Source organism: Rhipicephalus microplus, chromosome 2, assembly GCF_043290135.1.
Source record: "Rhipicephalus microplus isolate Deutch F79 chromosome 2, USDA_Rmic, whole genome shotgun sequence".
In the NCBI taxonomy this organism is placed as follows: domain Eukaryota; kingdom Metazoa; phylum Arthropoda; class Arachnida; order Ixodida; family Ixodidae; genus Rhipicephalus; species Rhipicephalus microplus.
The window spans coordinates 138,554,485-138,569,312 of NC_134701.1; the positions used below are offsets into that span (position 1 = coordinate 138,554,485).

Consider the following 14,828-nt stretch of genomic DNA (forward strand, 5'->3'; position numbering starts at 1 on the left):
AAATATTCACTCAAAGACTAATGCCTGGCCGGTGACTTATTTGTGCACAAAATGCTCCTTAAACATCACATCCTTAAACGTCGCCGACAACACGCCTGTTTCTTCAACACAGGTTCTACACGTAAAAAAGCAAATGACCAAGAACTGTGTATACATGAGTGTTATTTCTCACATGGCAAATAAACAACGTGCATGTTAACCTGGTATCCCTATGTAGAACATGTGCCATCCAGTAATTTGATGTAGTTAAAGAGAAATACACGAGATCGTGAAACGTCACAAACACTAGCATAAATAAAAATGTGGTCATGGTGGTGCTCAAGGAGGCTGGGAATTTCGTTCAATGAGTGTTTATGATGTTCTCGCGCTAACAAACTGTCGTTTTTGAACAACCGAACAATATTTACCTTTAAATAGTCTTGAGAGCATAAGGGAACCTTGCACTTGCAACCCACTTTTTGTGCGAGCTTTCGATTGCACGCTCAATATAGGGCCCATTGTTCGGCAGATCGCAGCGTACGGTAAAAGCAATATTAGCGCAGACACGCGGTAAAGAAGGAACTGATCGAAACGGAGGTCCATGATATGTCAATCTTGGTTTTAGAAGAATTGCGGCTTCTTAGTAGCAACTGCTAATATTAACCCGCACTTTCACCAATGAAGAACAGTTTCAGTGGTGATTTCATAGTTTGGTGACTCTAAGGATAAATACTAGTAAGAGCAGACCATTGCTCAGAACGATGGCAGCGACCAGCACAAACCGATCGACGAGCCGAGCAAGGGTTGGCAAAGCTGCTCACCGGACATATGTGTCTTCTTCTTTAGAGCGTTCACTAATTTGCACAGCTCACTGTTCTTAGAAACATTTAATTTTGTTTGCCATGCGTGTAAATACATGCCGGTGACAAAGAGGGGGTCATATGAAGCCAATTACGCGATGTGAAGGCGACAATGACGTGAAAAATTGTAACGAAATTGTCGCATCAATGATACTGGCACTGACAACGACAATGACAATGAACTCTCAACTTCTGCAACATGTGTAACCAGTGGTCCGAATCTCCACATTATGTGAGACTTTTCCAGCTGGTTTTTTGATCAATGTTCTAGGGGTCTGTGCCAATGTCTTTCTTGAATGCTGATGCTTTTTTTCAGGTTTTTGACATTTCGGGAAAACTTGCCCTTTTGCATTTTGTATCTCTAATGTGGTAATAAGTCGCAGATCTTTTATCACATGTTGAGGCTTGGGCATGAAGTTAAACTGAAAAATATGTCAACACTCAGTTATTTTGTTCTCCGCCTAATAGCAGCAGGTATTTATGATGCGTTATGGCGGGCACTATGAGCGTGCTTAGCCAGCTTCCCAAATATTTCACAGATTTATCCACATAGTGCTACCAACCTGAAATTTCTTGTCCTGCACAAACTGCACACGCACTAGCATCCAGTCGTCCTTAGAAAACGATGGTTTTGTCCAGATGAGCTCACTTTCTCCTTTCACCAGTATCTCAGCCTGCGTTCAATAGAGACTGAATTAGTTTAGCCACGAATACTTCTGTCTATAAGTGATAAGTGCAGACATTCCGGAGGCAGTGTACGACACTTGAACAACACTCATTCTCGTTCACCGGTTTTGTATGGAAAAGCTTACCTGCATTGGCACTCCACCTGAACCTGTCTCGAGGTACCAGAACTCCAAGCACTGCGGCTCACTCTGGCCAGGAAATTCAGGGCTCGTTAAGGTGGCAACTTTTTTGGTGTGGGAGGTCGTGGCGGCCATCATTACGTAAGCTGCGAGACAAATGAACAAAGTGGGTAAGCGAAGTTTTTTTTCAACATTTTCTAGGCGGATCTCGAAACGCCTGTTTTATAAGCAAATTGAAATGCTTTGTCATAATTCACAAAGTTCCACAGTCTTCGAAGGAAATTTTGAACAATTTCTCATATCACACTGCAATGCCCGAACTGGGAGCAGACACGTAAGGTGCTGATGACAAATATTTGAAGAAACCATCATCCTCGCTGGAAACACTCTCTCACGTTGAATTCAAAACCTGGAAAGACACTTGTCTTGACTTTTAACTGCGCAGCCCTCTAGGGACCCGGGCTTTCATACTCTCTGAGCTGTCATCGCATCTCATTGTGTATGTCCTCATATTGTGTCACTTGGCATGACGAGGGAACGAAAAGTGAGGGTAACAATGACGAATGTGAGACTGACGAGACGAGAAAGGAGGTGGCGGAGGGCATATACTGAATAGCCCACTTTAGTACAGTGCAGAAAATGGTTAAAAATGAGTACAGTGCAGAAAATGTTTGAAAATGAGAAGTAAGGCTGAAAAGCACTGATGTGAAAAGGACGAGCAGTGAAAGAAACAGTTGGTAAAGAGGAGGGTAGGAGGTACCATCACATTAAATGAAGGTATTTTGGTTTGTACACTCATCTGGGCCTGCCGGAATGCATTCATAATACTTGCCAAAAATCACGAATACTACGCAGAAAGACATTAGCGGGTTCCGGCATCTTCCTGCGTAGTGTTTGCCCAGGTTTTTCAGTATTATTGAATTCTTCAAGAGGTTCCCTCTCTCGCCATAAACGCCAAGCAGGAGGGACGTTTGAAACATCAGCGCGTGTTTGACCCGTGAACGCCACCGGCACTGACGGGCAAGCAAATTGTCTGTTCCCTACTTCCTCCAATTTTCATGTAGAGTAACTGCATACATGTTTGTCCTGCTCATTTCTCTAGACTCTGTACGTACCTTTGTACTTTTTATAGTCTATACGAAGATTTTCATCTTCGAGTATTTTCGCAAGCGCACGGAGACAAAGATCAGACACACAAACAAATTTGCGGCAGCTTGTTTTTCGGATCTTTTTCCCCGTGTGCCTACCCATATACTTTAAGTTGAATATGTTCCCACTAGGCCGAACTGCCGTTCACACCAAGACATTCATGATAACAACTTGTGGCATCGATTGCGTTCGCTTACCGAACACCTGTTGGGTCGCCATTTCCATGGCTGTCGGAGCTACTGCATAAACATCTGCACGGTGCAGGCTATGCACGGTTGCGAACGTAAGTAGCAGGAACGAAAAAGATACAGCACAAGGAAAGTGAGGAATCGTTCACCTTCCAGAATCACATGACTGCCTACTAATATTATGCACAGTCAAAATTTATTTTGTTTTATTTAGTAATATTTTACAAAGACAATCACTCCATATGGTTTCATGTTATGAAGAATTGCTATCGCTGCACAAGAAATCTAAGAAGACTGTGGGACTGGGAGTGCGGGTAAGACATCAATACCGTTTTCTCGTCTTCACCGCTTGGAGGGAGCCTAATCGGTTCTGCAGGTATATTTAGTTAGGTTGTTCTCCCTCTCCAGCTCCGTGCTGGTGGGCATGACATCTCTCATAATACAATCTTCAGCTCGTTTTTATATGTTCGTTGTGCTTCATCCTTCTTAATGAAAGAAAGAAAACTCCAAACCTACGCATATAATTCTTTCGTGTTGATGGTAATTACAGCGCGATTCAAAACCTTAGACTACGAGGGCTGTCAAAATTGTCTCACGTACCAGAATTAACAGGTCCAGAACGCACGTGGTGGCCCGGGTCATCGTACGAAAAAAGTTTCACTCCTCGTTTCCAGACAGTGTCAGACGTCCAGCCACATTCGTCAACTTCGAAATCACAGTAGCCTGAGCCACACAACAGAGTTCATAGTATTTAGCGGTTGCAAATTACATGACAATGCATGAGTTAATACCAGAATTAGTAAAACTCGTGCCGCCACCTCATCTGGCACTTCGACATCGTAACTGCACCAATTAGATTTCTCCTTTTTAGCAGCAGGCTGTAGAACAAGCTTACAACTGGTGGAAAAAATGGTTCGACGCACTGAAAACACAATATTATGGCACAGTCTTCGGGTGTTATAATTTTGAAGAACAAGTGTTACTTTGACTAGGGTTTAGATAAACAGAATTGTATCAAAACGTCCTCTTGTCGAAATGTTTGCAATGCAGAGTGGGTTCTTCGACAACATGTCATTGCTTAAAGCGTCACTCAATCTAAGAACCTCATTCGTGTTTCAATTAGCGGGGTGCATAGCATGTGCAGTTGAGGGGGAATTAGATAGCTTCGCGCTGCCCGAATTTATTTCTTTATATGTTAGAATGCTGTCGCGATAAATTTTGTTTACAACGGCTCACCTTCTGAGTCTGTCAACACGTCGCATGGACCATGACTGAATTCCAGCGGACCAAGCGCAACAACAGCAGTGTGTGCATTTTCCCGAGTGGCCCGCAATGCGAAGACGAACTGAGTAGATAACAAATAGAAAAAGGACGAATAAAAAAAGTGAATTAACTTAGTTCTAAATAACAGGAAGCTTTGCAACCTCACGCTACCTTTGCAAAAAAAATGATTTTGTGACTCTGCTACACGGTATACAGCATTCACCGCCAGAAAAGCTGTGAACCACAACAATATGCTGCAGTTTGCAGTCGAAATTAGAAATTTTATTTTATCAGTACTTGGGAAATAAAAGCCTGGCTAGTGATCAATAGATTAAAAAAAATGTAGCGATAGAAACGATGGTGGCTTGACATCAAAACTCGTTGATATTACTAGTGTTTTGTTTTTGTTGTGCGCTCTTTCATTGCCTCCCAAATTGAGTTGGTCGCACCGAAAAAGATTATTACAGTTACAAAACGTGATGAAGGTGCAGGCTGCCAATTCACGTCTGGATTTTTGCTCGAGTTGCTCGGATATCCATGCATTCCCTCCTCTTGCTTCTATAGGTTAGCTACCTGCCTGTTGTGAATTCACGGGATGGCTCTTGATTGTTGTTCAAGTTGCACTAGTAACTTCCTTCGCAGTTCATCACGCGACTCACTGAACCACCCGCGTCGGTTAACCGTGCTACACTATTCTTGTCGCTCCAAACGTTCTCTTCTCAGAATGAGAAAAGAGTATAACATGGAATCTGCTTACAAGAAACAGCCCACGAAGCATTGCTTCGAAGCTTCAGCAGCCTGTGAACTAGGCGTCTGGCCCCACGTTCGCTACTATGGCAATGACGTCAATTGTACGCTGCAAACGACTTGTAACAATAGTGTGCAACCTTTTCTACGGGGGCATATTCAGATCATTCAATGAGAGCGCTTTCAAATATAACAGGACAAGTAAAAGTTGGCCGTGCGATGGGCCAAAACCGAGCTGAGAGTACGCATTTTCAAACAACCAAGCTGTTCGTAGTGCAGAATTTCCTGTTTGGGGGCCGTTGTACAGCGAAAACGGGTGTTTGCCACTACTCACGCGCCCAACCAATCACCAGTACTCTCCCAGCTATTTCCGCGACTCTAGCCCCTTCATTAAACCACTGCATTCTACTTCATTCAATCCCAGTTCGTTGAAGTTGTTCTTCATTCAACGATCTGAGTTCATTTGTTAAACAAAGACTTGTTTTCAAGCCACCTTCTTTGTTGTTTCATCAGGGCCCACTACGCGTAGCTGGTTGAATGCTTTTATTGTATTATAATTTTTGAAGTCTGAATAACTTCGAACTGCGTGTAGCTATTGCATGCATTTTTCCTGAACTAACCTGTCCGCAATTCAATCTACGCAACACATGAGTGAAAATTGGGGCTTTGAAAGGTGATCGTGTGTCCCTTGAAAGTAAATTTATGGGCCCGTCACTTAAAGGCTTCTGCAATGATAGCACATGCGTATTTACTAACCAGTCATGAGAAAACCTGAGCTTCAAATAGCTAACCCAACGCAAGGCGTAGGTTAATCTATAAAATGGGTTTATTAGGGGGCAACATGGTCTTGCCTTGATTTATATGTGGGGTTTAACACCCCAAAACCAATATATGATTATGAGAGACGCCGTAGTTGAGGCCTCCGAAAATTTCGACTGCCTGGGGTTCTTTAACGTGCACCCAAATCTGAGTACACGGGCCTACAATATTTCCGCCTCCATCGGAAATGCAGCCGCCGCAGCCGGGATTCAATCCCGCGACCTGCGGGTCAGCAGCCGAGTACCTTAGCCACTAGACCACCGCGGCGGGGCATCATGGTCTTGTCTTAAGACAGAAGACACTAGTAATTTTCTCAAGTGTAGTGAAAGAAATTGAAATAAGGAGGTATTACTTAGTGTATAACACATGCAAAACAATACATATGTCTTGCATTATTGCGGTTTTATATTACAGGCTATGTTAGAGCGAAAACCTTTCGTTTTTGCTGAAGGTTTGGAAACACTGAGAAGAGATTCTGAGTGCACAAATCGATGCCTTTATGTGTTTTTTAACAGAGCAATTCATATAATAATTGCAGTTAACCATAACGATGTGGTTTATTCTCACTGTCCGCTTAAAGGGGCCCTGCAACACTTTTTGAGCATGGTCAGAAAACGCTGCAGATCGGTAGTAGAGGCTCCCAACAACACGTGAGCCATATATTATAGCACAGCACGTGGCCTGGAATCCACAAGAAATTGTCAATATCAGCAAAAAATTGCTTTCGCTTTTCTCGACAAATAGAGGAATATGCCCAAAAATCACGCGTGAATTACCCATCAGTCAGCAATTGGCTGATTCGAACATGGCTCGCTCGCTCGTGACAGAGATCGTCGTGAGAGGCCGAGACTTGTCCACGCGTGCGCGCGCGATCACACCGAAAAAGTGGCGCATTAGAAGAAAAAAAATTGGCCCGTATATGCATGGTAATCTGCTAGTGTCGTCGAAAGACGATAGTCGTGCGTGTAGAGAGATTAAAGAGAGCATTTATTGGATGTTCTGCGCATGAAAATCGGTGAAGGGTACTCTGGAGGTGCTACGTTAGAGTGCCTCTAGCGTGCAGCAGAGGCAAACGAGCGCATCAAGTCACGTCACACGTGAGACATGAGTGCCATCTGGCAGTTTTCTTGGAAAACAACGCACGTGGCTCTGAGACGGGTATGCGTGCCCGTTTCAGAGGTGATAAGGTGTAGAACGCAAGGCGACGGGTAGGTGCCTCGACCGTCTCGTCTTAGTAAAGCGTTGGAAACACTCGCCTTTTCGTGCAAGCGTTGCATGGTCAGGGCAGCGTGATAAGCGCTACGGTCCTTAAAATTACTAATGTATGCCTTTTCTAGCAAAAGACGCACATGCAAAATATATACGTGTTGTTATGGTGCCCCAGAAATGCGCAATAATTGCTTTTTATTGAAAATTGCACAACTATGAACGCTAAATATTGAGCAACATTCGTGGGCGCTGTGGATGGGGTCAGCCGTTTCAAGTACCCAGTGCTGTTAAAAGTGGACAAACAAACAAACATACAGACAGACATACATACAGACAGACAGAGCAAAATTTTCGCGTTGAAGGTCCCCAAGGAAGACTATCGTCGTTTAAAAAAATAGCCCGAATCTACATGTTACACTGCATATGCCGTCGAAAGACGATAGTATTGCGTCTGGAGAGAGTAAACAAAACGTTTATTTGATGTTCCGCGCAAGAAAATTGGTGAATGTTATTATGTTAGAGTGGCTCGAGCGTGTAGCGGAAGCGAGCGACCGCATCGAGGCGCGTTAGACACGAGCGCCATCTGGCAGTTATCTTCGAAAACGAAGGCGTGCGTGCTCGCTGAAAAAGATGCGCGCCAGTCTCGGAGGTGTTAAGGTGTAGAACGCAAAGCGACGGGCACGTGCCACCACCGTGTCGTCGTAGCAAAATATTGGCAACCCTTACCTTTTTGAGCATCTCGTTTCACTGTCAGCCTAGCGCAATAAACGCTACAGTTCTTATAATTACTTGTGTGTGCCTTTTCTAGTATGAAGGCAGACATACAAAACATAGACGTGTTGTTATGGCGCCTCAGGTATAAGCAATAATTGCCTTTTAATTGACAATCGCACACCTATGAAGGCTAAACCTTGAGCAATATTGCCGGGCGCTGCGGATAAAGTTGGCCGTTTGGGGCCGTTTGAGGTATCGTTAAGGGAGGACAAACAGACAAATGTCCAGCCTCTCGAAACGGCGAAGATCAAGGTGTCGAGTAAGCCGTCAGCTTGAATCCTCGCGCGAGACTCGGGGTCACGTCACTCCGACGTCCTCCCCCCCCCCCCTACGGGCGTCGTTCGCCGGAAAGCTGAACGTCTCCGCAACAGCACCACCCCGCCTGGAGTGCGTGCGCCTGCAGCCCTCGGGTCACGGGCCCTTCCCCCGGCCGGTGACCACCACCCTATGCCAGGAGGCGAGCAGAGCCCGGTTTCCACCCACACACCCGGAGGCCCCTGCGGTGCCGCCTACCACAAACTGTGGGTTCCACGATCCAGAGCCTGCTGAACCAGTCTACTAGTGCGCGGCGAAGCTGCGCTTTAACCAGTCACTAGATACGCCCCCCCCCCCCCCCCCGTTTTCGGAGGAGCAACCGGCTACGCCCCCAGGAATGGCCGCACAAACGAGCCTCCCAGTGAGGGAGAACTGTTTTTTCTTAAATGCACCTGATGGCGATTTGTCAATAGATGACCTTATTGACGCAGTCGAGCGCACTGCAGGAGATGATACCGCGCACGTGCTCCAGCACATAGGAGGCTCACGTTTTCTTGTATGTACTCGTAATGCCGCTCAGGCAACTAAGTTAATGGTCAGCGAGGGTTTTGTTGTTAACAATCAAAAGTCACGGTGGAGGCTGTAGGGCCTCTGGTCACCTTTGTGAATGTTTTTCGGTACCCGGCCTATCTGCTAGACGACCCCTTGACCGGTGCACTCGCACAGTATTGTAAAGTCAAGAGCGTGGCCTTTGCGACTGTGACTAATCGCCAGACGAAGTTAAATGGTGTTTGCGTCGCCGCATCGAAATGAGTAAACCGGTGCCCAACTTCCTAACTGTGGCGGGGCACCGGATCATGCTGGAGTACCGCGGCATGCGGCGAGTGTGCACGCGTTGTAGCGAAGTTGGTCACATGGCTTTGGCCTGCTCGACTCCCTAGCGCACGCGGGGCGGCACCTTCGGCCACGACGCTGAGGGGTGGGAGGCTGAGCGCAGGAGATGCGGGGGCAAGCAAGGTACCCGTGATTGCTTCCGTGGACGATCTTACGTCGCGGCGGCACGTGGTCTTTCGACGGATCAGGGGTCCGCTGAAGGGCACGATCGCCCACGCGGCTCGGTCTTGTCAGACGGGCGGCACACAACCACGAACTTACAGGTCCTGTGACTGAACTCCCCCACACTCACTTTGGATATGGCGTTTCACAGGCGTGGCACTGAGCCCTCCAACGCTACCGACTCCTTCGAAGCCGACCCGAACCGTCTTTCGACTACCGTGGCGCGTTCTGAGAGCACGAAAGACTCTAACAGCACCGTAGTGCTCGGCGACTTTACAACGGGCAGCGACTCGACAACTAGCTCCCCCGACTCGTCGCGCGACGCCTGGGTGGTGAACAACTCAGCGAGCGAGGAGCAGGACTCTTCCGAGAGAGAGGCGAAAAGTGACGAAGTGGGGCAAGCGGCACTGAGCACCAAGGACCACGACTTTCCTCCGCTACAACGCGGACATAGTTGCGAGGCGAGCTTTGATGACACCCCCATCCAAAGGCGCGGCCACTATGTTCTTCCGTCCGAGATCCCTTCAACAGCCCCAGGCCCTAGTCTCCACGCTGCTGCAGACGCCGGCTCACCCGAAGGAACTTCTTCCGAAATCATGTATGGGCCCGGCCTCGAAAACGGCACCGATTCCGTTCGCGACGAAGGCCGATGGACGGCACAAAACCCGAGAATACCGGGTGGGCAGCGAGCGCCGAGAGGGCCGGACGCGGCTCAAAACCACTTGAGGGTAGTAGTGACAGCGACGCAGTCCGCTGCAAAAATCCCAAGAATTCGCGTAAAGGCTCGGTCGGCGACGGCCTCCCCACCGCTTCAGGCGACCAAGCAGCGTGACCATGACAGGCGTCGACTCGTCTTCCTTCTCTCTCCCCTACCTTCTGTTTCTTTTGCCCGCTACGGCCCGTAGGGGCTGTAGATTAACAAGGACGTCACGGGCTCATTCTTCTTAAGGAGGGCCCCCAGCAGGAGGGTCTGTCAGCCTGGCGGCCAGTAACGCTACTAAATGTAGACTATAAAATCGTGGCTTCACTTCTGAACACTTGAATTAAACCTCTTTTACAGGACGTGGTTTCTCCGCACCAGTCCTGCGCTGTCCCGGGCCGATCCATATTTGCCAATTTGACGGTCACTAGGGATACTTTTGAGTACATGTCAACGAAGTCTCTGTCGGGTGCCTTCATATCGCTAGACCAAGCGAGGGCATTCGACAGAGTCAAACACGGGTACATGTTTCAAGTTCTCCACCAGTTTGGATTCACGGAGCACTTCGTCGACATTATCGTCCTCCTTTACAGCCACTTGACTTGCTGCGTAGTGGTGAACGGCGACCCATCGCCAGCATTCGGATATGCGAGAGGAATTCGGCAGGGGTGCCCACTCGGGCCCACCCTCTTCATCCTTACGCTGGAGCCCTGCTAACAAACATCCACCGCAACGAACGCATAAGAGGCATCACATTGACAGGTGAGGCAGAGATTAAAGTCTTGGCCTACGCTGACGATGTCTCGCTGTTTATAAGGGACCCAGCCAGTTTACAGGCCTTTTGGCATACGTTCAAGCCATACGCTAACGCCTCGGGCGCTCAGCTAAACATGGAGAAGTGCAAAGCCGTGCCTTTTAGTGCCTTTCCCCGTAGAGGTTTGGGTAGAATGGCTGCGGTAGAGGTCGTCAAGGTGCTCGGCATATATTTTGACAGCGGCGGTGTGACGGAAACTACCTGGCAGCGGGCGTTGGAGCGGGCACAAATGGCAATAGAGAGCCTGAAATCCCAAAAGCTCACAATACGCGAAAAGGCCTTGGCGGCAACGACTACCATCTGTGCCTTCGCGTACTACGCCAGTCGCGTAGCCGTGATGCCCACCAAGACGGCGGCGCAGCTCACAAGAATGATCGGCGCCTTCCTTTGGGAAGGTACACCTGCGCCCATCCGCCGCACTCTTCTCCACCTTTCAGCGGATGAGGGTGGCCTTGGCCTGACCCACGCGCTTTCAACCAGCAAAGTGCTTGCACTGAAAACGGCAAGGACACTGTTCAAAACAACTAGCTATGTGGGGAAGAGCATCATGTGGTACTGGAGCAGCACGAACGCCGCTTTTCTAGACACGGACCAACCCCTTGCTCCGCTCTCAGAAATGCCATAGCGTTTTTACAACGTCACCGCTAACACGAAGCGCATGCTGGAGAACGACGCCCCCGACTGCGATGTTGACGACACCGCGCCGGCTCGCATCACAGAAGAGATAGCACGACCGCAGATCACGCTATAGAAAAACAGGTGGTCGAAGAAATGGGGAAAAAAAGAGCGCAGCGACGGGCGAGCAATCCCCAAACCCGCACAAAACTTCATGTGCTGCAAGAATTGGGACGTCCTCCCAACCCGTCAGCGTTTACATAGGCTAGGCATGTCCCTTCTCCTACTTGCCCCAACTGTCGTTCGGAAGAACCCTTGGCACATGCCCTGTACGAGTGCCCTGCAGCCAAGCCAGTGTGGCGAATAATCGCGAGGGAATTTCGTATCCACCCCCCTCCAGCCCTCCGCAGGAATAAGGGCTCTTTCGCCAAGCTGGTGATTATATGCACACTATTTGTACTTTGGAAGCGGCGCAGCCTGGCTGAAGTAAGGCACAAGCCGTTACGAGCGGCCTTCTCATCAGTGGCCAAGATCCGCTGGATGCTACGGCGGTATCTTTCCGAGCAACTAGAATCCAGCAGTTACATAGGTATAGTTTGTTCTATTTATTGCTCTGTTCCATTTCTTGAATGTATATAGGCATACACAGAATGAATTCTAGAGTGCTGTATATGCCAAGCGATATGCCACCTTGTGTACCTTGTGTTTATTTCTTGTTTGAAGTTAATAAACTTCCCCTTGTACAGACAGACAGACAGACAGACAGACAAACAGACAGAGAGACAGACAGACAGACAGACAGACAGACAGACAGACAGACCAAACTTTTTCCGTCTAAGGTCCCCAAGAAAGACTATCGTCTTTAAAAACGTGCTCAAGGCTGAGAGGCGCGTGTGACGTTTTTCTGTGGCCCTGCCATCCCTCCCTGCTTAGCTCCCAGCGCTTTCGTCAGGACGAGAGAGGAGAAAATGCAATTGCAGCATGCGAAAAATTTTTGTAACTCCACTTGCACTGGATGAATTCTTAAAATTTTTGCGGCGATGAATTCGTGAAGCAATAAACTTTTCAAGTGAATTCATTTCATGGCCCCTTTAATGTTTCCTTCGCTAGTAAAAACTTCGCCATGCGGATCTCATATTGCTGAGGGTTGGTATCTTGATGTTATTTCGCTTGTCACATAAGTTGTGGTATGAAAAATTATCCAGAATTTATTATGATACCTGAGGGCGTCATTTCACCGCATTTGGACTAAAATACTGTAGATATTTCAATGAACTTGAGGCCTTGAGAGAGCACAATGCAAATCACATAAGATTATTGTAACTATCAGCGAGTCTGTCCTTAACTTCGGTGTGTGTATCATTGCGCCCGACCACTTATATGAAGGTGCTATGATGTTCGAAGGCTTGGTCGACATTCCATGTTCTAAATCGGCCACAATACTGTTTTGCTTTGCTGGAAAGGAAAACAAAAAAATGCTCGCGTTTAGAGCATACAACTTGGTTATTTTAAAGCAAATGTGTGACAGTACGACGGCGGGACATTTAAGTAGTATTTAATTCACGGAAATTATTATTAAACACTACACCTTGCCAATAACAAGATTACTTCAATTTTTGTAGAAATGCACAATCAAGCGTCCTAAATAGGGTTGTGAAGAGTTTACAAATTTGTGATGATAATCATTATTCGTCACAAGGATGTGTCTATTATAAGTTCATGTATTTATTGTAGTTAGACATATACCGTACGAACTCCATGCACAAAATTCATGCCTAAATTTTGTACTTTGTCAAAGCGGGGATCATCATGTACATTCTGCAGCCTCCAAGTGCGATTGACGGAATAAAAAAACTCCCAAGCATTTCCCCGAAGGTGAACATGGTTAAGTTCGAATACACGGGGTGATGCTATGAGGGGTATTTATTAATTCGCACTATTATATTTATTAATCACACTATGGTGCCTTTATGGTGTAATGGTTCCTGGGAATCGCAATTTGATCACACGGGGGAGTTTACGTTAACTCACTGGCGAATGCCAACAGATTTTAACTTTACTCCCCCTCACGACCCGCTCTCGACGGGAGAATGAGAGAGAAGGCGGGCGCGCGAGAGAGAGGGGTGCGCGCGCAGCTGCAGTGAGCGAGGAGAGTGGAGGAGCGAGCGAAGGGAGAGGGGGTATAAGGCGCGTTACTGACACCGATATCAGCGTCGCGTCCGTGGCTTATTCGGTAGAGCGTCGCGCTGCGGCCCGCCAAGTCCTCTTTCTTTTAAAGATAGAGGGAAGACTGTGGACGCCGCCGACGGCGGTGGATGGTTTGGGGTCGCTTACAAAGTGTATTCACACTTAAAAAAATTGGCAGATCCCACGTAGAGTGGGAATCGATGATATGCGAAGCACGAATGAGGAAGGTTGATATGTCACTTTAGAATCACCACAATGTTACGAGGTGGAGGTAAATTATTCCATACACGACTTCCGTGTTCTGATTACAATGTTTGTATGTGTCATTTACCTTCGTCATCGATTCACAACACGTGATGCGAAACTTAATATATGTGAATCTAGCGAAACGGCCGCGAGCACTCTATGATCGTGATATGTTGTCATGTTCTTACATGACACGCGTGTCATATCATGTTTCCACCAGTCGTATGCCTTCGTCATCCATCGACGTCACGTAACACCAAATTTGGTATACGTGGAGTTAGCGAAACGGCCACGAGCGTATCGTGAAGGGCCCGATGTACTCCAACGTAACGTTGACGCACGCGCACGCAGGGCACAGCGACGCTATACGTTAGCAAAACGCGAGACTCTATAGTCTGATGCCAGGCGCAACCGCCACGAGCAGCGTCCGTCGGCGCGGCCCGGCGCCAACCAGCGCGAAAGCGACATGCTGCACTTCACGCAGACAGCACTGTGTCTGCCTCTTTTCGTGAAGGAGGGACGGTGGACGCGCTAGAACGCGCATGTGTCAAAGGAACGCAGCGCGGCGTTCGCCTGCGAGTATATGGCAGGACCGGCGACTGTCGTGGCGACGCCGGCGTGAGGCGATGAAATGAACGCCGAGAACACGTGAACTACGTAACGTCGAAATGTATTGGCGCCTTCACTGTGGCGTGTAGTCATATTCTCACATGACACTAATCTTACGATTATCATGTTTGCACCGGTCACATACATTCGCCATCCATTGGTGTCACGTAATACCACATTTGGCATATGTGAAGCTAGCGAAACCACCACGAGCGTATCATCAGTTTGAATTGTAGTCATGTTGTTACATAACACGCATGTCGTATTTATCATGTTCGGGTGTGTCATTCACCTATGTCATCCGTTCGCGTCGTGTAATACCAAGTTTGGTAAGTGTGAAGCTAGCGAAACGGCCACGAGCACATAATGAGCGTAACATGTAGTAATGTTGTTACATGACACGCCTGTCATGTTTATCATGTTTGCACCTTTATTATATCTTCGACATCCATTGACGTCCCGTTATAGTGAATTTGGTATAAGTGAAGCTAGCGAAATGGCCGCCAGTGCATCGTGAGCGTGGCATGTAGTCATGTTGTTACACGGCACGCA

General features: G+C 47.7%; 1 protein-coding gene across 2 annotated transcripts in view; it reads right to left on the reverse strand.

Annotated features, from left to right (window-relative positions):
- LOC119169732 (MAM and LDL-receptor class A domain-containing protein 1-like) overlaps window positions 1-14,828 on the reverse strand; it is a 336,454-nt gene that overhangs the window by 195,708 nt on the left and 125,918 nt on the right. For both annotated transcript variants that reach the window (XM_075886851.1, XM_075886852.1), the window contains exons 15-18: window positions 4,219-4,327; window positions 3,583-3,705; window positions 1,652-1,791; window positions 1,403-1,513 (exon numbers count right to left, since the gene is read on the reverse strand). In XM_075886851.1, coding sequence (XP_075742966.1) covers window positions 1,403-1,513; window positions 1,652-1,791; window positions 3,583-3,705; window positions 4,219-4,327 — 483 coding nt within the window. The remainder of the gene's footprint in view (window positions 1-1,402; window positions 1,514-1,651; window positions 1,792-3,582; window positions 3,706-4,218; window positions 4,328-14,828) is intronic.